The 23,864-nt window shown below is 35.1% G+C and overlaps 3 protein-coding genes across 3 annotated transcripts; 1 reads left to right on the plus strand and 2 right to left on the minus strand.

The window, feature by feature from the left end:
- Positions 1–1,246: 1,246 nt before the first annotated feature.
- LOC116127021 (TLD domain-containing protein 2) lies at positions 1,247–5,427 on the minus strand. Its single transcript, XM_031412687.1, has 8 exons — positions 5,200–5,427; positions 3,773–4,266; positions 3,605–3,677; positions 3,411–3,491; positions 3,189–3,252; positions 2,360–2,447; positions 2,167–2,251; positions 1,247–1,501 (listed from the first exon to the last, which is right to left on the minus strand). The coding sequence occupies exons 1-8, from the start codon at positions 5,320–5,322 to the stop codon at positions 1,466–1,468; spliced, it is 1,044 nt and encodes a 347-aa protein (XP_031268547.1). The 5' UTR covers positions 5,323–5,427; the 3' UTR covers positions 1,247–1,465.
- Positions 5,428–11,659: 6,232 nt separating this feature from the next.
- Positions 11,660–13,312, plus strand: LOC116127028 (plasmodesmata-located protein 2-like). Its single transcript, XM_031412694.1, has 3 exons — positions 11,660–12,708; positions 12,806–12,919; positions 13,025–13,312. Exons 1-3 carry the CDS (start codon positions 11,937–11,939, stop codon positions 13,030–13,032), a joined length of 894 nt encoding a protein of 297 aa, XP_031268554.1. The 5' UTR covers positions 11,660–11,936; the 3' UTR covers positions 13,033–13,312.
- Positions 13,313–16,626: 3,314 nt separating this feature from the next.
- On the minus strand, positions 16,627–18,350 carry LOC116127047 (pentatricopeptide repeat-containing protein At3g24000, mitochondrial-like). Its single transcript, XM_031412719.1, is given in 1 exon segment — positions 16,627–18,350. A coding segment is annotated over 1 exon segment (1,707 nt). The 5' UTR covers positions 18,334–18,350.
- Positions 18,351–23,864: the final 5,514 nt, after the last annotated feature.

Below are 23,864 nucleotides of genomic sequence, written 5' to 3' on the forward strand. Positions count from 1 at the left end.
GGTCAAGAAAGTTAACTTTTTTTTTTTTTTAGTTTAAATTTTGGAGTCATTTATTATAATAATATTATGACTTATTTGGTCTTTTGGATTTATAGGGTGTTCAATGCAATGTTTTAAATTTTAATAACCAATCTAGGGTGAAACTTGGCAAAGTTGTCTGGTCTCGGGTTGATTGGTTTAATCACTTTGATCAGTTGGTCAAATCGAGTGATAAAACTTTTAAAATTAAGTAAATGCACTCTTAAAAATTTGTTAAGTCTTTATAGGTTTAAAATTTAGCAAACACATCTAAGATGCAAATCGATCGGTGATTGGTTGGTGGTGGTGACACCTTAAATGTAATCTCAATCATCCTTTGAGCCCATTTTCTAGAAAATATATCCAAGATCTAGTTGAAATCGATTTGATTTTGGCCAGATCTGATAGATCGGTGTCGGCCCTAGCATCGACAATCCTCCTTATCATCTTGAAAATACTCCTCTCTTCCTCTTAACAAAAATCCACCTCACCCCACCCCCATTAGCCTTGCCAATTGCCTGTAAAAACCAATTGTTGTCGTCGCCAATTGTTTTCGATTTTCGATCGATTCACTTATCGGAAATCAACTATGTCGCCACCATTGTTCTCATTGGCACTTTTCTCTTCAAAAGTCCCAATATCCAAACCTATAATTGTTTGCTAATCATCATTATTCTAAGGTTTTAGGTGAATAGGAAAAATGTTAACTCGGCCCTGTGAAGCTCCTGAATCTCGGTTAAACCGACTGAACCGGGTCGAGTTTTAAAATAGTGGTTCAATACGGCAATACCTTCTAACGAATGAAGACAAGATAATTTTTTTAAAATACTATCTTTATTAATCACTCAATACTCGACAGATGAAGAGAATATATTATTGATTTGTCACTTTATCGCCTCTATATATGTAAAGAGAGTGAGTTTAGTTAAAAAAAATATATATTTGGCATTTTTCTTACCAAATTTGAAAATTCTACAAGGAAAATGTGAGACTCATATTTTTTGGCACTACACTGGTGTCCTCTTGGAAAGTACAAAAAGACCTTGGAATTGTGACCTTAACAAGTAACTCATCTTGTACGGGAGGCAAATAACTTTGTGTAATATTTAATTCAATACCAGTAACTTAAAAAAAAAAAAAAAATTAGTAGCCAATTAGAGGCAGTATTTCTTTTTGTGGGACACATTCCAAGAAAAAATAAAGTATCAGATGGCTAGAACAAGAGCCCTTTCTAAGAAATTATTGCCCTGAACAAACTTACACTATGATTCTATAATATAGCATTACAATTTAAACTAAATAATTTACCAAAATGGCAATCGAATATCAATTACGTGATCTTGACCAGACCTACCTTAATGATAGCAGAGGCCACAAGGGCAAGACCATGAATAAAATAATAAAAAACCATACATATTCCACACAAGCATCTCAACCTTGCGTCAAGTTATAGGTAATTAGATACATGCGAAAACCCCCAAAGCTGCAAATGAAAGACAATATTAGATTACTATAAAACTACAAATTTCAATTTGAGAACACGATTATTTGAAAGACATGCAAGCATAGATTTTCATGGAATAATTCGGTTCAGCTGATCCCTAGTTCCCAAAAACTGTGGAATTTTTCCGCCCATTATATGACATTATTATGCAATCCTACTCTCATGATCACCCATCAAATCCACTAGGTCAACAAAATTAAAAAAAAAACAAATCTATTCACCACTACTTCGACAAAACCAAGTTTAGTGCATAAACTATTCAGAATACACTTAACCTACTATGGTCATCAATAATAAAAACAAACATGCCAAAAGGAGGACCATAGATTGTGATATTCATGACCATAGGTTCCCATCTTAGAAAAGTGCAAAATAACTGGAGAGGGCAGAGAAGACAAACCCTACTTAGAACTAAGAGATGATTAAAAATGTGGGAGATAAGTAGATAACCACTTCTAGGGTTTTGAGAAGAGAGCTGGTAGCAGCCTATGTTTCCAAAATTCACTTGAGATGCTTGACAAAATCAGATAAACTCTAAAATCATCACCTTAATTATATTCTAGAAAAAGAAAGATGAAAGAAGAAAACAAAGACGAATAAGAAAAGGTAACTTCATAAAAATGTTTAAAGGACTGTAAACTAACCTCAACATTCTTTAACTCAAACTCCGGGTTATGAGCCAAGCATAAATTCCCAAATGTATCACAAGGTCCACTAGTTCCAGTTAACCTTTTCAAAGTGAATATAGTAATTAAGTCAAAGGAATCTATAAGAACGCGTCTTAGAAACTAGAGAGGTAGAGAAAACTTCATACGGAAACTTAGAAGAGTGACTTACAGATCTCCATCCAAGCATAAAGCAAAGTTGCCACCTCCACCAAGTGCCAGAAATTCGTTCATACACATATAATAATATCTGTTGGCACCTATTTACACAAATAAGACACAGCATAAGGTTAAACCATGTGCATGACCTTTTTTAATGCCCTTCTCGATAATTAGTCAGTTTTCTGATTCCATTACAAAGAAGATTTTCCATTCTATTGTCACAGTAATATCAGGTGGCCAGGAGGGTAATACAACCTACACACCAATATTTGAATAGGAACCCTGACTACCATTACGTATCCTGACCCCCTGTACTCTTAACAATCAGAAATAACTAGCTATATCTTTCTCAAGCTTCACAAACATGTTAAACTGACTTTCCAAAAAGCTATACACTGAATGATAAGATCCACATTCGCCAAAGTGTCAACCAAAAGGTGGGTGCCAGATGAGGGTCTCAAAGTGCCTAAGAAGGCATGGAAACCATTGACATCTTAGAGCACTATACAAAACAAGTGGCCACATCTTCTCAGAAGTTAGGGTCAAGCTTTTTTATTTCACTATCCCTAAACCCAGCCCCCAACCTTGGTTGCATGGAATTACATTCTAAGTCTTCTTGTACAACCATATGAGGTTTTTCTAGCTAGATTTACCAGTAGCCACAAAAGTTGTGGTCAAGCCAGCAGCAAAATATTTGAGTTCCACAAACTACCAAAATGGTACAAATGGAGTATTTTGAGGTATGTGCTTAACCAGTTATCTATTTTTCCTAATCCAGTATTTGTTTGCTAACCTTTAGAGAAAGAATATGATGCAAATAAATACATGAAAATTCTTACCTGTAGGTCTAAAGAGCCTAGGTTGACCATATATCGTGGTGAATACAAAAGATTGGTTTGTGCCCTATCACCAAGGAAAAAAAAAGGTAAAAATGTTTGACGAGATTATAATTTAATATGTAAGAGGAACACACAACAGGCAAAAATTCCAAAGTGAAAACCACTTTATTAACAATAAATGTAACATATAATAGATTCAAACTTAAGAGAATATTAACATACTTGATATTTTCTCTTTGGGGTGGGTTTCAAGGGGCACTCTAGCATCCCACCAAACACAGCACCTTTCATGTCTCCTACAATCTAGAAGTTGTACACCAAAATGCACATGATCTCCAGTTAGTAACAAACTTACTAAAGACCAAATAATATGCACTATATTATGAGAATTCATCAGAATATGGACATCAACATACCAACAAACAGGGGCCAGAAAGGTCGGCACTCTTGCGAATAAGTGTACGGAGTGATATACCATGTTTCAACGTACTGCCCTTCAATGCAAAGAATTAGTTCTGAATCAACATCCAAATTCTAGAACACGAAGCCACTTTTACTGAAACCCAATTTTTAGCAGGACTTACCTGTATAGCAAAATCCACTGGCATCCTTTGGCAATATTTGGAAGGGATGACTGCAAGAATTCATACAATTCTGGGGTAATAAATGAAGAGTCATCTGTGAGATTAGACAAAAGTTTTGTCGGAATAGATAGGTCATTTGCTTCTGCAAATACATCAGAATCACCACAACTACTCCCAGAGGCACAGTCCTTATATTCATTATCAGGACTAACTGGTTGCTTATTCTCATTTACTGGATTCCTTTTCTTATTCTCATTAACAGGACAATTTTCCTTATTCTCTCTAACCGGACTACCTGCGATACATTCTTCATATTCATCAAACTGTTCATTTTGCTGATCAAAATCTTCAATAATACGTCTAACAGGAAGGGAATGAACTGTTTTGAGATCACGTCGCTGTTTTTCAGATTTAGAACGATCAGAGCTTGCCAAAGGGACAATGAAGGAAAAGTAAGACGTGAAAGACTTCCCCTCTTTAGAGTACGATCTGACCTACACATTTATATCATGTCACAAATCAAGCACACTAATCTATACAACTAAAATTCAAAGTATAGCAGCCATTATCTTTTTCTAAAATATGCTAAAACAAGGAAAAGAGATTTAAAAGAAAAATAAAAAAAATTTTAAGGTTTATGTTTTTTGATTATATATTCTCTATCCAAAAAGAAAAGAAAACACACAGTCAGCTAAACTAAATGTCATATACTTGTTAAGCAAAAGCCTTTTCTAGGATAATGATTATACATGCATACCGCACTGTTCATATATACGCATACATATGATGAGTTTCGATCATATTCCATGCAAAAACAACCAAAAACAATGCTTACAATAAAAGTCAAATAACTAAATATTATTTATGATTGAATATTTTACTTGAATGAGACACAAACTTCCAACCATGAATTTATTAAAATCCACAATTTAATATTTAAATTCAAACAGAAAATTCGTGAGTCAACAACTCTCTAAACCCTTGAATTAAAATAGATGAACAGTTATTTACTTGAATAAATTTTAAGTCACCAGAAACAAATGATTTTCTGTATATTAATATACGTTACATGCATAGCGAAAAATCAGTACTAATTATATATACACATTTTCTCCTCTTTTTTTGATATAGTTTCTTAATTGCTTAATAGAAACAAACAGAGATAACATATCATATCAGGCAGCTGTTATATAATTTCATAGACAATTCAAAAGCAAAAAAGCAAAAAAATAACGCCTTCTTCCGAAATCAAATCACGCTATGGTCTTAAATTAGATTCCAACAATGCAATATAATTAAATTTCACAACACAACATTAGCTTAAAAGTCACTAGTAAAATCACAACCTAAACATAATCAAGTCATCTTTTCAACTACATTGTCCAAAACAACACGATCTAAATTCGTAAAACAAAAAACAGCATTACCTGAGGATCTTGAAGCGGAGAATGATGATGAGGCGAATCAGCGAAGAGACGAGAAAGCTTCTCCGTTACTTTTTCTTTCAATGTATACATATTTCTTTCTTCTTCTGGTGGGATTGATTTCATGAGAAGTGAAATTAAGGATTTTGATTTGCTTTAAATTTTAATAATAGGTTTTATAGAATGGTGATTGTGACAGGGAGAAAGAGGTGGTTAGTCGGTGGAAGGGAGAAAGAAAGGAGTGGACAAAAAGAGTAAGTAACGGAGTGAGTGGAAAGTTAGGTTTGGAAAGACTAACGGAAACGGAACCCGTTAATTATGTATGTCTGATTGGTTGTTAGCTGTTTTTCTTCTCCTTTTAAACCTTGGACCGACCGATGAATTTTAAATTTATTATTTAATATATAAATATTTTAACTACAGTATATAAAAAGATTTGTTCTGGTTAATTGAATAATATATTATTTAAGTACGAATATTTGGTTGGGAGGGAGGTGGGATATTTCCCAAAAAGCAAGGCCTTCATTTATATTTCAATCTTTTCATTCTCCTAAGTACAAAAAGAATAAATGAGAAGAAACAAATAAGAAGTTTTATGGATATATGTTTGATTGTAATGTTCTTTAAATCAATTTTTTACATACTTTTGTAAAATCAGGAAAAAAAATAAGTGTTTCCTTTTCCTATTTTTTTAATTATATCAAATATGATTTAACTAAATGGACCCTTATAATTAATTACAAAAGCAAATTGAGAAATAATACAAGGAATTCAAATTGAAGTGTCAAGTGTGAAAATTGTAAATCATTGTTAGGTAGCCCAGCAGTCAATTAGGACTTTTGAGTGTATTGTTCAAGAGGTCCTGAGTTCGATTCACTTGAGTTACTAATATGAGTTGTCAATGAGTGGATTTATTCGACTGTCAACTTCAGGGACCCGAAGGTTCCAGACACCTTGATCACAAAAGTAAATAAATAAATAAAGTGTGGTAGTCATGTGATATGATGGAGAGTAAAGAGGTGAAAAGGAGTCTGTAGTTGGCCCCAAATCTCGTTTAGGAAATAGTTATCTCAAAAATAGGTTAATTTTGGCTTAAAAACATTTTTTAGGTTCTGGAAACTAACATTGTCACCCGTACTATTAGTTTCCGTTCGTTGATGCCGTGTGCGTGTGGTTGATCGATTTTGACCACTGAAATCCTAGTTTTACCCTTACAAAATTATTATACACTAATTAATTTAGTAAAGTTAGTATAACTAAAATAATTTATTTAAATTTAGTATAATATTTTTTTTATATATTATATAAGGTATTATAAGATTTATAAAAAAAAATTATAAATTAAAACCAATCTAAAATTATACAAAATAGGAAATCAAATTCATTCCACACAAAGAAAAAATAACATACAAAACTAAATAGTAAATAGTGTCCATCTGGTCTCTTATTCTTCATTTTTTTTTTAAGAGTAAACGACATTTTCCCACCCAAGGTTTGTCAAATCTACGTTCCTACCCCTGGTTTCATAAATTGCAGATTCACACGCTTAAATTAACAGATAATTGTTTAATCTAACAGTTAAAAGGGTAAGATGATCATTTCAAAGATAAAAATTTCAAAATAACCCTTTACTTCTCAAATTCACCCCACCAAAAAATTTTAAAATAACCCTTCACTTCTGTAATTCATCCCACCGGCGATTTCAGATCATTCTGACCTGTTTCTAGCGCAATCGACCCCTTCTGACATTACCATTACAATCCCCTCAACCCCCACATCAAAACCCCTAACCTCCCTGCCTGATTGAACCCCCCCCCCCCATCGCTGGTTGTCACTTTTAGTGTCAATTGGTATTTCATCTAAATTTCGGCAAGTCCCGACATAGAAAACCACCCCCAAGACCACCAATAGCATCGTCGGCCTCCCTCCACCAAAACCCCCAACATTTTTTATTGCAATTTCCCACCGATAGTTGTCGCCTCTCCCTTAGGTTTTTGCATTTTTTTGCCCCTTTCCAGCCAAAATTTGACACCTTGCCGAGGTGCAATTGGGTGAAAAATTTAGAGGTTTTGGTGAGGAGGATAAGGGGATGCTGATGGTGATGTTGGGGAGGTCTAATGGTGCTGGATTCTTGGCTTGGCCGGGATCCTCTGGGAGTTATTTGAGAGAAATTTGAGATGGAGGGGTTATTTTGAGAAAAAAAGTAACAGTGTTAATTTAAGGGTGGGAATCTGTAATTTATGAAACCAGGGGTGAGAACTTGAAAATTCGCCAAACCTTGGGTGGGAAAATGTCGGTTACTCTTTTTTTTATTTTTTGTGCCAACCAAAAATCAAAGCAATATAACCCGTCCGTCTCATAGATATCCATTCAATAACAATCAATACATATCTTGACATCCATACCCTTTTCCACACCAAAATAAATTATCCACCGAATTTTCATTTTTTTAAAAATAAATTAAAAAATCAAAATCATATCTTAACCCACAAAGCAGTAAGAACTAGGTGGCGACACTAGCCAAGGCCAAGGTTGAAGCTGCTGTGCCTGGCCTTGACCGTTGCGGCTGGCCAAGCCGCCAAGGCAAGGCTGTCAACCCTGGCCCAAGTTTGGTTCGGTCCATCAAAATTGGTTGAGGCCAGACCAAGCCAAGGCAAAGTGTTGGTCCGTCTTTTTTTGTTATTATTGACTAAAAAAAGGAGAACGATGTTATAAATTTTTATATAAAGTTAAATGACCAGAATTTGCACTTGATCTGTTGCTATAGTTAACAGCTTGAAACTAAGAATGTGGGTGGCAGATTAGTTTCTAGAACCTACCGGAAAAATTGAATTTTAGCTAAACCTGAGCCTGAGGCGTAAAAATGTAATTGACCATATGAAAACAACTCATGGATTGAAGGGACAAAGGATCCCAACCTTATGATAAATAAATTTGGTGTTTTTTAAATTGGGATTATTTTTCAATAATAATGTCAATGCATTTTTTATCTTTTTCTTTTTGAATTTGAAAAACAAATACATTACTGCCCCTAAAGTCTAAACCTATTTACATAGAAGGTTCCATTAATATATGAATTATTTTTGAAAGGTAAGTTTTCATTTCAAAGTGCTTATAAGATCTAGAATTTTTTTTTTATTTTTTTTTTTAGCTTATTTAGAATGTTAAAATTTCAAAAATATCCCTATTCAATTTTATAATTTTAACTTGATCTATTATTGTATATTAAAGCATTTTTTGGTAATTAAATATTGAAAAAATCTTTTACATTTTTCCTACCTAAATAACTATCAAAATTTTCACAAAAGCTCTACTCTAATAAACTCTTCTTCTATAAGCTCTACTTAGAGAAATCGTACCAAACATACCCTTAAATTCAGAACTTTTCCCATAAACTATTTTTGAACTTATTTATAGTGTTGAAATTTTAAAAATATCTTTATTCTATTTTATAAATTAGATTTGTTCTTATATATTAAAACCCTTTTTAGTAAATCAATATTAAAAAGCTCTTTTACATTTTCATAACCAAACAACAAACAAAATTATTGTAAAAGCTTTACTTTGATAAGTTCTTATTCCATAATCTCTACTCGATTCTCAGTAATGAAGTTAAATTAAAGAGTTTATTTTTTATTTTTATATATTTTCTTGGACATTCCAAAATCCTTTATAAAATTTATAGGCGAAGTTGAATGTAACATTTAATACCGAAGTTTTAAAACAATTTAGAATAATACGAAATCAAGACAGAAAATACACACACATATCAATCGAGTAAAGAGAAAGAAATATAGCACGATTTACCTTGGTTTACCTAATTAACAGGCTATGTCCAAGAGATTTAATATTATTGTAATACTATCTCACATCTCTCGTTACAATGAGGGTGTGTTTGGTTAGGAGTAATAGGAAATTATTGAGATAATGTCATTTTATATTACTTGATTATTCCGTTTGGTTGTTGAGTAATAAAATATTCCGATAATTTTGCAAAACCAATAATAGTTACTGTTGGTAATATAAGAGATAATTTGATTACCTCTATTTTCTTAGGTATTTTAAGATTACTTGATAATTTTATCCCTTATTAAAAAAAAATTAGGACAATAATGCCTTTTTTTAAAAAAAAATTTACAAAAATATTAATTGACAATTTTATCATTATATACAAAGTTTTAGGACATGAATACCCTTGAAATTTTAAAAAATTACCTAAGGGTGATGGCCAAATTTGGCCACCCATTGTTGACGGCAATAGAATGACACACGATCAGTCGGATTTGGCTAATTGTGCACTACTAATGCCGTTTACGACCTTTCACAGCCAGATCTCCACCGGTGGTAGTGGCAGGTCATCGGTAGTGGCTTAGGGTGGGTGGAGGTGTTTTTGTTAAGTTTTAAATTTTTTTTGTTGTTGGAGTGGTTTAGTTAAATCTGAAATGTAGGGGATTAAAAAAATTATTCAAAAAATAATATTATATTAATATTTAAAAATGAGTGAAATTTAGTAATTTATATAATATATCCACCGGTTTATTCCTCCCAACCAAACATATTAATATAACATACCTACCAATTTACTCCAACTAACTAAACACATTTCCCTAAACATTCTCAGTAATTTTCAAAGTAATCAATCTTTCCATTAATATAATAGTCCCGGTAATACAATATTCCTTGAACCAAACATACTTTGAAAGTAATTTGCCCTCTGATTTTCTGTCACTCTCATACAAAAGAAAAATACATTTATATACTACGTTTAAAAAGTAAAATCTAGTATTAGAAGAATTCATATTCATAAACCCAAACCTAATAATGAATTATTAACTTTGAGAAATTCTATAGCAGTTATTCAAGCAGGGGCCTCATCCACTGACCGGTACCCTGAATGCATCTAAGTGACCCGTTATTGTTGAAGTGATGGACAACTCCGGTAAGTTTCGCCCCAGTAGAAAGATAAATTATTAAAGCCTCTCCCTCCACCACTTGATAAAGTAGTGCTCAGCTTAGCCCAAATAATGTTCAGTTATTAATTCTTCTACACAATTATAATTTTACTTTTTTAATTAATGAAACGAATTATATAAATTAAAATTTTAAACATTTCAAGAACTGAAAAAGCCTGCTTGATTATGTAAATTTAAATTTGGGTCAGGCGTAGTGGCAACATAATAATATACTGTGCTTATTGTTGTTTTATTTTATGGTTAGAAAAACGGTGATTAATTTAGTATATATAGTTAATAGAGCTAAATTCTTCCATGATTACTTGTGTTAATTAATTCCATAAGCTATCATATTCATACAAAATCATAACTATACTTTATCAAGTCATGTGATTAGGACAATCTATTGCGTAAACTGACACTTGATAGAAGAAATCTATTTTGGACATGTAGATTCAAACAAACAAAAATCAAATTTAACATTTTATATTATGTTTTGTCATTTGGCAACCAAATCAAAACATACCTTCGAACCTTTATGTCAAAACTATTTGTAAGCAACTCGGAAGGGTTAGTCTGACGGTTTACTCTTTTTATTGTGTTATTGGGTTTAAACTTTGAATTCATTTACCACATTATGATTTACTTAGTATTTTAAATTTGTAGGATGATCAATAGACTTTGAAGATTAATTAAAATATGCATAAATTGTTTCAAACACCCTGATTAAAAAGAGGATAAAAAACTATTTTTAATTAAGGTTTTTTTTTTTTTTTTTGAGACCGTTTTGTATTAAACTTATTCGCTTCCTTCGACAGTTTAGAAAACCCTATTAATAATATCAAAAAAACCTTTACAAAATTATCTCTATCCGATGTATTAATACTTTATGAATGAAACAAATAAATGTATACTAAATAATCTCACTTGATAAAAATAAAATAAACCCTTTTACGTGGGAAGGCATTAAAACTTTTCATTTATTATAAGGGATTGTTTCTTTTGACTATAACAGCAAAAGAGAAGTGTATCAAACAAAGTTGCCGAATCAATCAATATTTTGTCAAACTTGGCTAAATCCAGCTATAAATGATTCAAGGTTTCTTCTGTGAATTTCCTCCCATACTTTCAGTTTCAAAAGCAGATATGGCAGGCTCCTCCTCTCTCTTATTAATTGCAAGAATAAATGGTAAACGAAAATTTACTACAGTTCAAACCCTAAATGTACTTGAGTCAAACTTTAGATTAATTCAATTCTCTCAATTCCTTTCTGTTCATACCCTTTAAGAGAGATAATATCTTTTTTCTTTTTTCGTAAAAATAAAATAAAATTGAATTAAACATTTTGTTTTCATTCAGTCATTCTATTGAATGTGATAAAAAAAAATAATAATAATAAAAAATGGCAAAGGAAACACTATAATAAAACAAAATTGGTTTCACTGTTTCCGTAAAAATGATTATTTTATGATATTTTATCTCTTCATTATGAATTGTCCATCGTACTATACCCTTGTAGACAGCAAAAGATGCCCTCACATCTCTGTACATCTAAGCCATCCAAAGAGAAAGTTCATTCCCAATCTCCACAACACAGAACCACAACACTTTGATTTTTTCTTTTCAAGACACTAAAAAGAGCAGAAACCAAAGCAAAAGTAAAACACACCCTACGATATTTTTTCTTTCTTCAGTTTTTAGCCAAAACCCACTTCTGAAATCTTCTCAAAATCCCTCCTTTACTCTCACAAGTTGAAATGATTTGATCCATTTTAAGTTGTTCCTCAGATGGGTTTTACCTCAAAACCTCAGCTTTTACTTGTTTTGGGCTTATTTTTCTTTGCAAATCTTGTTGAATCTGCTCCTGATTATTCTGCCTTGGTTTATAAGGGCTGTGCAAAGCAAGTTTTTCAAGATCCAACTGGAGTTTACTCTCAGGCTCTTGCAGCTCTCTTTGGTTCTTTGGTTTCACAGTCCTCTAAGGCCAAGTTTTTCAAGACCAGTTCTGTTAGTGGCCAGACCTCCATTAATGGTCTCTTTCAATGCAGAGGTGACCTGAGCAACAGTGACTGTTACAGCTGTGTGAGCAAGCTCCCAACTTTATCAGACAGGCTGTGTGGCAAAACTGTTGCTGCTAGAGTTCAACTTTTTGGGTGCTATATGCTTTATGAAGTTAATGGGTTTACTCAGGTTTCAGGGATGGAACTGTTGTACAAGACTTGTGGGGCAACAAATGTGAGGGGCAGTGGGTTTGAAGAGAGAAGAGATGCAGCTCTTCAAGTGATGGAGAATGGTGTGGTTACTGGCCATGGATTTTATACTAGTAGCTATCAATCTGTGTATTTGTTGGCTCAATGTCAAGGTGATGTGGGAGATTCAGATTGTGGTGATTGTGTGACAACTGCTGTGCAGAAAGGTCAAGTTGAGTGTGGGAGCTCTATTTCAGGCCAAATTTATCTCCATAAGTGCTTTATTAGTTATAGTTATTATCCCAATGGAGTCCCCAGGAGACAATCTTCTTCTTCTTCTTCATCATCATCCTCTTCTTCAGATTCATCAGGTAAAACTAGAGAAACTGATCTAAATGGGGCTTTTTCAGTGCAATTTTTGTTCATTGAAATTATTTGGTCTATCTCTTATGTGTTTGATTGATGTAGGGCCAGGGCCAAACACAGGAAAGACCGTGGCTATAATATTAGGAGGGGCAGCAGGAGTTGGATTTGTAGTTATTTGTTTGATGTTTGCTAGAAATTTGCTGAAGAAACATGATGGTATGCACATTTTTTCAGTTTATATTCATCTTATTATGCATTCTATTGATGAAAATTTATGTGCGTTATTGTTGCTTACATGTTTGAATCTACTATTTTCTGCAGATTATTGAGGAAATAGGTTGTTCTAAAGAGGCAGAGAGAGAGAGAGAGGGAGAGTTCTTTTTCGAGGTGGACTGTTTCTATATTTTGTTTCTTTCTTTACTGATGGGTTTTTTGTAATGCATAGAATTGATAAAGAAAAAGAGAAAAAAAGGACGGGCAAAATGTGGGGTTTTTGATGTTACATTTTGATGAAGAAGTAACATTAGGGTATCAAGTTATAAACATGAATTTTTTCACTAAGGTGAAAAGAGGATATGAGGAGAATGAATGAATGTTTGTTCATTTTGATTTTGGGCCTTTTTTTTAATCTTCAAAGCCATGTGGGTATCAATTAATTTATTTATCTTCTTTCTTTTTTTATTTTATTTTTCCCACTTCTCCAGACTGCACTTACCCATTTGCTTCATTTTCTTCACTACTTTATGCTTTTTAGAAAGTAGCAACAGCCTATCTCCTCCCATAAACACAAACTGAGATGTTGACTGAATTATTTTTTTAATTTCTACATTGACATTTAAAATTAGAATGTTTTACAGTGAATAAACTTATTCACAGAGATTGATGACCATTTAGTAATTTAACCCAAGATTGAGACTTTTGAATATGGTAAACTTTAGGACCCAGAAACTTTCACTTTACTTCTTTATCAGCAGTACTACTAACTCCTCCTGCATATCAATCTTGAAATAGAAGATTTCTTTGGGTAATAGTTGACCTTTTTTTCTGGGCCGAAGATGATTGAATCTAATAATTGAAGGATTGTTTCAACAAAATCATCCACATGGTAAAACACCTGATGAGTCTGTAAATTCTTTTCCCTTTTTACTTCAACTGGGGAAAGGGGATATTATATTTTGCTGCAGCCTACCCCAAGTTCAAATCCCAGTCAAAAGATCATACAGCTAGCTGCAATCAACAAAATTTGGCAGCAAGCTATACGAATACATTTTTGTTTTTGTGTGCTTTCACGCTCTTTGTGGGTCTCTACATTGGTCCTTTGTCGTAACAGTATGCTCTTTTACAGGAAAAAATGGGTAAAACTCTTTTTTAAAACCAGTTTGCTTATAAAGGAAGTGGTTATTAATCTTAGTGACATGGGACTATTAGGATTGTTACAATCCGTCCCTTGAAACCAGTATGCACAATGGGTCGATATAACCAATTGGTAAGATTTTATACCTTTGACATCCGCGGTGGCTCGATATACCTAGTTGGTGACATCTATGGTGGCTCGCGATACGCCATCTTATACGAGTGTCAAGCCAATGAGGTTTATCCAGATGGTGAATAAAACTCACCCTTAAAATTGGCTTGCAAGGAGCTCATTTTTTTAACTATGTGGAACTCAATTAGGAATGTTACATCTAAAAGGGATTAAATTTGAAAGGGAAATTAGTAATTAGATGAATAATATAAAAAAAAAAAAATAATAATAATAAGATATGAAAGTGAGAATCTACTCACCCATGTTCTTTCTTTCAAGTGTTTTAACAGCTACTCCCATCTCATTCATGGAACTTGATGTATTTGCATTGCAATACAAAGCTTATAAATTGTTGTTCATTCTATGATGCTAAAATTAGAACAGAACATCCCTTGAAGACAGTTTGTGTAGCAAACCGACAGATTGTACTGGCAAATCATGTGCCATGTGAAAGTCGGCCTCTCACTTTTTGTAATGAAATTTTCCTTTAATTCTTCTTTCATTTCATAATACTTGCTTTTGAAATGAAATTCTGAACGTGGACGCTCCTAAGCCTAAAACTAGAATTAATAAGTGGCTTCTTTGAAGTCCAGGCCCTATTTTAACAGGACTTAGTAATTGCTTGCAATTATGACGAAGAAAATTTTAAATTATATAATAGTACAATAATTGATTTATGGTAACTATATCACTCATCATTTAATATAAGAAATATATATATATATATATATATGATATATAATCAAATGTTGGAATCAGTTTGTACACATCTCAACTATCATCAAGGTCCATTCAACATTTCACAAACCCAAAAGAAGTCACAATGTTATTATAGTTCTTAATGCCAATATTATATTAAACACTATAGCTTTATAGATTATATCGTGGGTCTTTTTTTTTTTTTTTTTTTTTTAAGCATTAAAAGTGTTGCTTAAAAATAATTGAAAGACGCTTATAATTTTTTTTTTTTTTTTTCATATGCTTCCCTTAACAAATACTTCAACATTTTATATTAATTTAAAGTTTAAATTAATTTTTTAATAAGTGCTTTTTTCAAGAAATATTTTTAAGCTTTTTTTTTTTTCATCTCCAGAGAAACACAACATATGCCAGCAAAATTAAGAAATGCTCATCCAATGGACCAAATAATAAATAATCATAATTGAGGTAACCTTCCTTAAATAAGAGAGACAATTCTCATAAAAGAAATCCAATAATATTATTTGATATGGACATTATCAAGTCAGTTGAGTTCTTGGCTTCCACATTTAAGGATACAAATTTTTTGAAAAATAAAAATTAAAAAATCTGAGCTAAAACATAGCATTTAAGTTCAATGAGATATTATTCCCCAATATTAAACATTTAAATTATTATTTATTTAAAAAATGAAGTCCCGGTATCCTTGCAAATGGATAATATACAGTTGAAGTAACGTTCCACTTATTTTCGGGGTTTTCGAAGAACATATAGTCGTTCCCATGTGGCAAGTTTTGGATGGTGCGCTCGATACAAGAGCTTGACAGTTGTTTACAGTATTCAAATCAATCAACTTATTTTTCAGAGTTCAGACCCTCCACCAATAATCCTTCGACAGCTACTATCTCCCAGGTAGCATGTGGTCCCTTCCAGCTGTCATATAGTTATACTCTCTTATGTTCCTCTGGGCCGGGCCTTTAAACTTGGGCCCTAGTCGGCCCATTTCGACTTTATTCTTTTCCCAGTATACCCTCGTTTCAGCCCGATAGCTAATTGGCTAGTCCAGACTGGTTTGACTTGGTGGCTCTTCTCCATTTTCATGAAATATATATATTAATGGTTTGTGATTTCTTTTACAATATTATTAAAATGCAATTAAAAATGGATGGTTCTTAGGTTTTTTAAATTATTTTTCAATTTTTTTACGAAAAACTTGTATATATTAAAACCACCCAATGATATTGTATTTTAACGAAATAATAGGCAAGGTTCATGAAATTTATTCATTCTTTTAGGAAAAAAAAAAATAATAACTAAGAAGAGGTTAATTGAGACCATCACAGTCACGGTTGCGAATTTGCCAAACTGATTACGGAAATCTATGAAAATCAACAATTCACTCTTCATAATTGAGGTCAAACATCCCAAATTCACTAAGCTTCCCCAAAAATGTCTGCCACTCTTCTTACATGAAAACAGGATGTATTACTTAAGAGGTCTGAATTTGATTCCCCTTCTATTCCCCTCATTTGCTAATAGGAGTAGTCACTAGAGGGTTTATCCGATCGTTAACTTCAAGGTCTGGGGAGATTAGTCGAGATGCAAATAAACTAACCCGAACACTCCCTCGCAAAAAAGAAAAAAAAAAAAACTCTACTTCCATGAAGAGGATAATGGTGATCAATCTTGAGTAATTAAACTACCAAATATCAGCACAATTACAGCTACCATTTAAAAATCTATGGTATCTGTTAACATCTCTCACAATGATCTCCCTCTCCACCACTCTACTAATATACTTAAAACACTCATGACAGTCCCTACAAATCCTCAAATTCTTCACAATCCTCAATGGCTTCCCTGGTGGTGATCCACTCATCAACCCAAATGCCAGCGCCAGTTTCTCACTATGATACCAAAGCCCTTCTCTTTTCTCCTTTTCTTCAACATTGTGCAACATCTCATCCCAAATTGGAACATACCCTAACTTCTCACACTCTTCCATCAACTCTTCTAGCTTGGCGTAAATTTCTTTAACTCTCTCATGCCTTCTATCGCCCGCCAAGAACACATGAACTTTCCCTTTCACTTCAATCCAACTCCTCCCACCTTCCTTCTTCACTCTCCGGTCTTTCATTGTCTTCCTCACTTCTGCAACTTCATCCCACCGTCCTGCACTCGATAACACGTTAGCTGCAATTACATAAGCCGAGTCATCATAAGGGTCTATTTGCAATAACCTCTGTGCCATTTTCCGAGCCATGTCAGCTGCTCCGTGTGCAGCACAAGAAGATAACAATGCCCTCCACACTGCTGCATCGGGTTCAAATGGCATAGCCATTGCAATCCTCTCTGCATCCCCCAATCTTCCAGCTCTTCCTACTGCACGTATTAAGCAGGTGTAGTGTTCTAACCCCGGTTCTAAACCATACTCAGCTCTCATTCTCTCCAACCATTTCTCACTCTCAAAATCCAAACCTGCGTTACAAAAGGCCGTTAAAACCGCCAAAAAACTATATTCATCCGGGACAAAACCTCTCGTTTTCAATAAATGAAAAAGCTCAAGCACTGAATTTTTATCTCCTTGCTGTGCGTAACCGGCCATCATAGCATTCCACGCAACGACATTTAATTCACTCAAATTCTCATAAAACACCCTTCTTGCATCAAACACAAGCCCAGCTTTTCCTTATCCGTCAATCAAAGCGGTTCCCACAATCACATTCTTGTCTAAACCCACAACAACGGCATGCCCATGAACCACCCTGCACTGCTCCATCGCCGCCAGCTCAGCCGCCGCGCGCAATGCTCCAGACACGCTGTACATCGTGGACCCCACATCACAGCTCCTCATATCAGCAAACACTGATAAAGAATCCAAACTACGAGAGTTCTGCGCAAAACACACGATCATTGCCGAGTAACAGACCTCGTCTCTGTTTTGAATTTCGTCGAACACCTGTCTGGCATTGTCCGGGGAGCGAAAGCGAGAGTAGAAGTTAACCAGAGCGGAGCCACAGAAGGGCTTGTTTTGGAGGGAGAGTTTGAGAGAAAGAGTGTGGAGGGAGAGGCCGAAGGAGAAAGCGTGAGAGAGAGAGGCGCAGGTTTTGAAGAGGGAGGCTAAGGTGCGCTGGTTGGGGAGAGTGGGGTGGCGGAGCATGGAGAGGAAGAAGCGGAGAGAGAGAGGAGAGTTGGAGTGGGAAGAGATCAAGGCCGTCCATGAGACGACGTTGGGTGATGGGATTTGGTGGAAGAGACGGAGGGAGTAAGAGAGAAGATTAAGGTTTGATTTGGAGTAGAGAGTGATGAGGTTGTTGTAGGAGGAACGGTCTGTGTGGGTGGATTTTAGAACTCTTGCGTGGAGGATTCTTGGATCAGTGTTGGGTTGGTCTAATGGCTGGTTCATGTTCGAGAGACGGTTGAGAGGTCCCCTGCTATGGTGATTCACTGCGCCAGGAAGGTTAGCTGTGCTGCTCAAGGCCCGCTCCATTGCTATCTACCTGTTAAATTCACAATCATGTTTTTATACAAATTTATTTGTATCTTTTAGATCAACTCAAACATGGAATGGCATACCGAGCTAGCTCAACTCAAATGTATTGCTAATTGATGAAATATGGAATGCTAAAGATATTCGGAATCAATCAATTATTGATTTGCGTTTATTTGATTCATTATCTAATATTTTGTAATTAAGTCCTTATTATATTTCATTTATTGTATTATTTCATTGTCTTTATTATATTCAAAACCACTATATAAATTGACTGATATACTCATTACAATACATAAAATATATACGAAATACAGTCTTCTATTCTCTCTGTTTTCTTGACATTCTTCAACACTGTTTCTGCTACTCTGTCAAGCTTCCCTCTATTGGCATTCTTCGACAATCCTCTGCCTTTTTTGCCTTCCTTCTAGCCTAAACTCTGACATGGTATCAAAGCATTTCTTTACTTTTGCCAAAATCCTTTCTAAGCCATTGTTTTTTTGAATCTATAAAACAAGGCAGTAGGATTAGATTATCTTTCCCAAACATCACTAATAGCCAACAATGGAGCCAACCAAAACACCCATAGCACCAGACTTAGAGTCCGCAACCACAAATGGGTCACCAAACACAAACCTAAGTGGCCAAACTAGCCCAACTCATCCAACAGGCCCAAACAATCAAACTAACCCAACGGGCCCAAACACCCAAACTGTTCCAACCTATCAAACAGGCCCTAACTACCAACTCGGATCCAACTTCCAAACCGGCCCAATTCCATTCGGGTTTATGGGTCAAAACCCTAACCCAACGGATCAAAATCCCTACCAAGTTTTCCAGATTCTTCTTGCCACCAACGGTTGATCGCAACCAAGGGATGCCTTTTTTCGCCGGTTTTCGACGGATCTGAGTTTGTGCTCGTGAAACAACCCCTGGCCGGATCTCAAAATTACGCCACCTAGCCAAAGACTTTCGGCGAGCCCTGGTAACCAAAAATAAGGAAGGGTTCATCGATGGAACCCTTCCTCAACCTACTGAACCACACCTTTCTCAACATTGGACTCAGTGTAATACCTTTGTTCGTGCCTAGATTAGCAACTCCTTGACCTAAGAGATTGTTGCCGGCTTGCCTCAAACTGAAAAATGCCCAAGAGATGTGGATGAACATCCGAGGGATGTATGGTCAATTAGATCTCGCAAAAACCCTTACTTTGCGTAAAAACCTTATTGAGATCAATCAACACAACCTGCCGAGCATTGCTTATTTCAATCACATTTCGGCGATTTGGAACCAACTTGATTATGTTGAAGAACCGTTTGAAGGGCCATCCACGATTCTTCAACAGATCAAGCGTGTTAAAGATCAAAACAAGTTAATTCATTTTTTGATTGGTTTGAATAACAATTTTTTGGCATTTCGGACGTAAATGTTGGCCACATCGCCGTTGCCATCTCTCCGGTGCACCTACCAGTTGGTGGTGCAAGACGAAAGCTAGAGATTAGCTTCGTCTGACTCTCAATCAAGTGCTGAGTTTGCTGCCTTCTCTATCACCCAATAGTGCCGGCAGTTTGGACCAACGAAGACAAAGAATGGCTATTGCAAAGGGGGGCTAGGGCAACCTGAAGTAGAAAGATTTATTTTATATGGAGGAGTGAACGGCCCCGATCGAAACCCCTCATCCAACGACTCAAAGTCAAATGGGATATATGGGCTAAATAATAACTTGGGCTCAAGTTTTGTTATTGGCCCAAATTCGGCAAATGACCCAGCTTCTTCCAACAATTTTAATTCATCTCATGGGCCATCCCAAGTCCAACAAAAATCGCTACTGTGATTATTGCAAAAGAAGAAACCACACAAGGGACACATGTTGGAAATTACACAGTCGCCCTCAAAACCAACGGTCTAGATCCACCACTGCCAATCAATTAAGTCAACTTGTTACTTCTGGAAATAGTACTACGACCCCTATGTTTAGCCAAGAATAGTATCACCAGATCTTGCAGATGCTGAACCAAGCTCCACAGGCCAATACAACGTCCTACGCAGTTATATCGTTTTGTTCCAATATTATTAAAGAAAATATTTGGATAATTGATTCAGGGGCTAGTGACCATATTGTTTGTAATCCAAAACACTTCTCCCACGCATCCACCATATCCTACACCTCGGTCTGTATGCCTAATGGTACACATGCACCAACCACTCAATTAGGGACTGTTCATCTCAACAAACACTTGGTTCTTCATAATGCCTTGTTTGTTCCCGCTTTCCGTCTCAACCTTATATCTGTTTCTAAACTATGTTAAGATAATGTCTGTGTTTTAAAATTCTTTCCTAACAAATGTGAGTTTTAGGACCGTTTGACTGGGAATCTGATGGGTTCGGGTAAAGTACACCATGGTCTTTATTATTGGATAGGTGACTCTGATGCTAAAAACTCCATGTCTTATGCTTCTGATAATAAAAATTTTGTTTGTAATACAAACATTAATACAACTCTTTTTATTTTGCATCAACGCATGGGTCATAGTGCCTCTATTCCTTAACCCAATTGTCCTGTTGTCTTATTGCAAAACAGTCCCACACAACATCTCCCCAACACACACCCTTCACCACATGCATTTTTTCCTTAGTTCATATGAACATATGGGGTCCATATCACACAACCAATCACGATGGCTTAAATTTTTTCTAACCATCATTGATGATTACTCTTAAGGAACCTGGGTTTACCTCATGCAATCTAAAATACAGACACTCACTCACATTAGACATTTTTTGTCCATGGTCAAAATCCAGTTTGATCTTTCAGTTCAACGAATTCGAACTGATAATGCTAGAGATTTTTTTAACACTCAATGTTCGACCATGTTTTCTTCTCTTGGTATCATCCATGAGACCTCCTGTGTCTATACACCTCAACAAAATGACATAGTTGAACGAAAAAATCGACATCTCCTAGAGGTCGCCCATGTCCTAAAACACCAAGCCAACATCTTTATCACCCTTTGGGGCGAATGTGTGGTCACGGCCACCTACCTCATCAATTGGATGCCGAGTCAAGCTCTACATGGTAAGACACCCTATGAGCTTCTTTTTGGTAAATCGCCTACAGTTGATCATCTTCAAGTGTTTGGGTGTTTATGTTTTTCTACAAATTTAGGGGGACATGATAAATTTTCTCCTCGGGCCACTCAATGTGTTTTTATAGGTTACCCAATGCATCAGGGTTATCGACTATATGATCTAATCTAAAAAAAATTCCTGGTTTCTAGAGATGTGGTTTTTCATGAAGACTCTTTTCTATTTTTAGACACGCCCACTTCTGATAATTCCTTGCAGTCTTGATCTGTTTTGGAAGATCCTTCAGAGGATGCTTTATCAAGACCTTATTATACCATGCATCCCATCCATGATATGGGACCCTCTATGTCCGTCTCAAAACCATTTCCCACTTCTCCTAATTCTTCTCCAGAGAAACAACATACTAGTCTGCCACTACCTTTGGATAATACTCCTATAGTCCCTATGCCCTCTCAGAGACGATCCACAAGGGCCATTCGCCCACCTATTTGGATAGAAGATTATGTCTATCCCACCATTCAAACTACCATATGTACTTCTTATTCCACTTCCAACTATATTACTTATGACAGACTGTCCCCTGCCCACAGGATCTGTGTCAGTCAGATTTCTGCCCAACAAGAGCCTTCTTGCTATTCTGATGCTATTCCCCATGCACATTGCCACATTGGTGCCAAGCCATGGCCGATGAACTCAGTGCTCTTTCTCATAATCATACTTAGGATCTTGATCCATGTCCTCCTCATAGGAAGCCCACTGGTTGTAAATGGGTTTACAAGATCAAGCATCGTGGCGATGGTTCAATAGAACGATACAAAGCCCGTCTCATTACCAAAGGCTTCACTCAACGAAAATGGTTTGATTACCATGACACTTTTCCCCGGTGGCCAAGCAAGTTACTGTTCGGGCTTTTTTATCTGTTGTTGCCATACGTGACTGGACTCTTCATCAGATTGACGTTCATAATGCCTTCCTTCATGGGGATCTTCATGCAGAAATCTACATGGATCTTTCTCTCAGACTACGTAGGCAAGGGGAGAATCTAGTATGTTGTATACGCAAGTCCTTGTATGGTTTGAAACAAGCATCCCACCAATGGAATGCAAAATTCACAGAGGCTCTAATGAACACGGGCTTCACTTAGTCCAACCATGACTACTCTCTCTTCACATGGCACAAAAGTACCAAATTCATTGCTCTTATTATTTATGTTGATGATATCCTAATTACTGAAAACAATGAGGATGTGTAACACTCATATGGAGGTACGTAATTTAATTTATGCTCTTATACATTTAGTTGATTTTTTTGCTAAAATTATTTTGAGAAAATGTGAAGAAAATGCCTTAAACTTGCATTAAGGGTAAAATGGTATTTTCACTCAAAATTAGTTGAAATTGTGGGGAGTGAAAAGAGATAGAATTTCATGGAGAATGCAATAAAAATGAGGGCATTATGGTAATTGATTAAGGGACATAGATGGAATTTTAAAGAAAATACAAGGGCAAAATGAGAAACTATATATAATTTTATGTTATATCAAGGATTGAAGAGTTCAACCCTAGCCACTCTTCAACCCATTTTCACGCCACCTTCTCCTCCAAATCCTCTCAATTTCTTCACTTTTTTTTCAAAGAAATTTATAGATTTTGGGTATTTTTGAGTGGATTTTCAATCCCAAGCATCTTTAGGTAAGATCCTTGCACTAAGAAGTGATTTTTCATTTTTAAAGTGTTGAATTTTGATGGTTTGTGCTCATAGAATTTAAGAGGAAGAGAGTTTGATCAAAGAAGATTCTTAAAGGGTTGGATTGCTCATATCAAAGGTAAGTAAATCCTACCCTAAGTATGATTTAAGTTATGTTGTGTAGAGAATTTTCTTTATGTATATATATGTGTTATGTGTAGAATTGTTGATGGATTTGGTGTTGAATGATGATTAGAACTTATCCATGAGAAGTTGTGTTGGTATATTTGATACTTGATGAATGTTTGGATGAAATTTGGAAGAATTGAAGTGGAGATTTTGGAGTGTGTATTTTGGGCAGATTTGGCGCTAGTTATGGAGGATGTTATTCCAAATTTTTGGTGGCCTAGAAGAGAGATATAAGTGTAGCCAAATTAGTGTTGATTTGTGCACATGAATTGTTTGATGAAATGTCAAAGAGAAGTGCATATATGAGTATGATTATGTGTTACTTTGGGATGAGTTTGTAGATGGTAGAGAATGACATGTTTGCATTCCATAATGCATAATTGCATCTAAACATGTGAATTTAGAAAGAATTATAAGCATGAAACCATCTACATGCATACATATTCATAAAAGCATGAAAAAGCACTAAAATATGTTAAAG

This window comes from Pistacia vera, unplaced genomic scaffold, assembly GCF_008641045.1.
Source record: "Pistacia vera cultivar Batoury unplaced genomic scaffold, PisVer_v2 Contig188, whole genome shotgun sequence".
NCBI classification, from domain to species: domain Eukaryota; kingdom Viridiplantae; phylum Streptophyta; class Magnoliopsida; order Sapindales; family Anacardiaceae; genus Pistacia; species Pistacia vera.

What these genes read in the sequence shown, in the direction of transcription:
- LOC116127021 (XM_031412687.1), bottom strand. Translation starts at nt 5,322, where the DNA reads ATGAAATCAATCCCACCAGAAGAAGAAAGAAATATGTATACATTGAAA. An exon ending in CCCCAAAGAGAAAATATCAA is followed by an intron (nt 3,253 to 3,410) that starts GTATGTTAATAT and finishes CCTTGGTGATAG; the next exon opens with GGCACAAACCAATCTTTTGT. An exon ending in TAGGCTCTTTAGACCTACAG is followed by an intron (nt 2,448 to 3,188) that starts GTAAGAATTTTC and finishes TTGTGTAAATAG; the next exon opens with GTGCCAACAGATATTATTAT.
- LOC116127028 (XM_031412694.1), top strand. Translation starts at nt 11,937, where the DNA reads ATGGGTTTTACCTCAAAACCTCAGCTTTTACTTGTTTTGGGCTTATTT. An exon ending in CTCTTCTTCAGATTCATCAG is followed by an intron (nt 12,709 to 12,805) that starts GTAAAACTAGAG and finishes TGATTGATGTAG; the next exon opens with GGCCAGGGCCAAACACAGGA.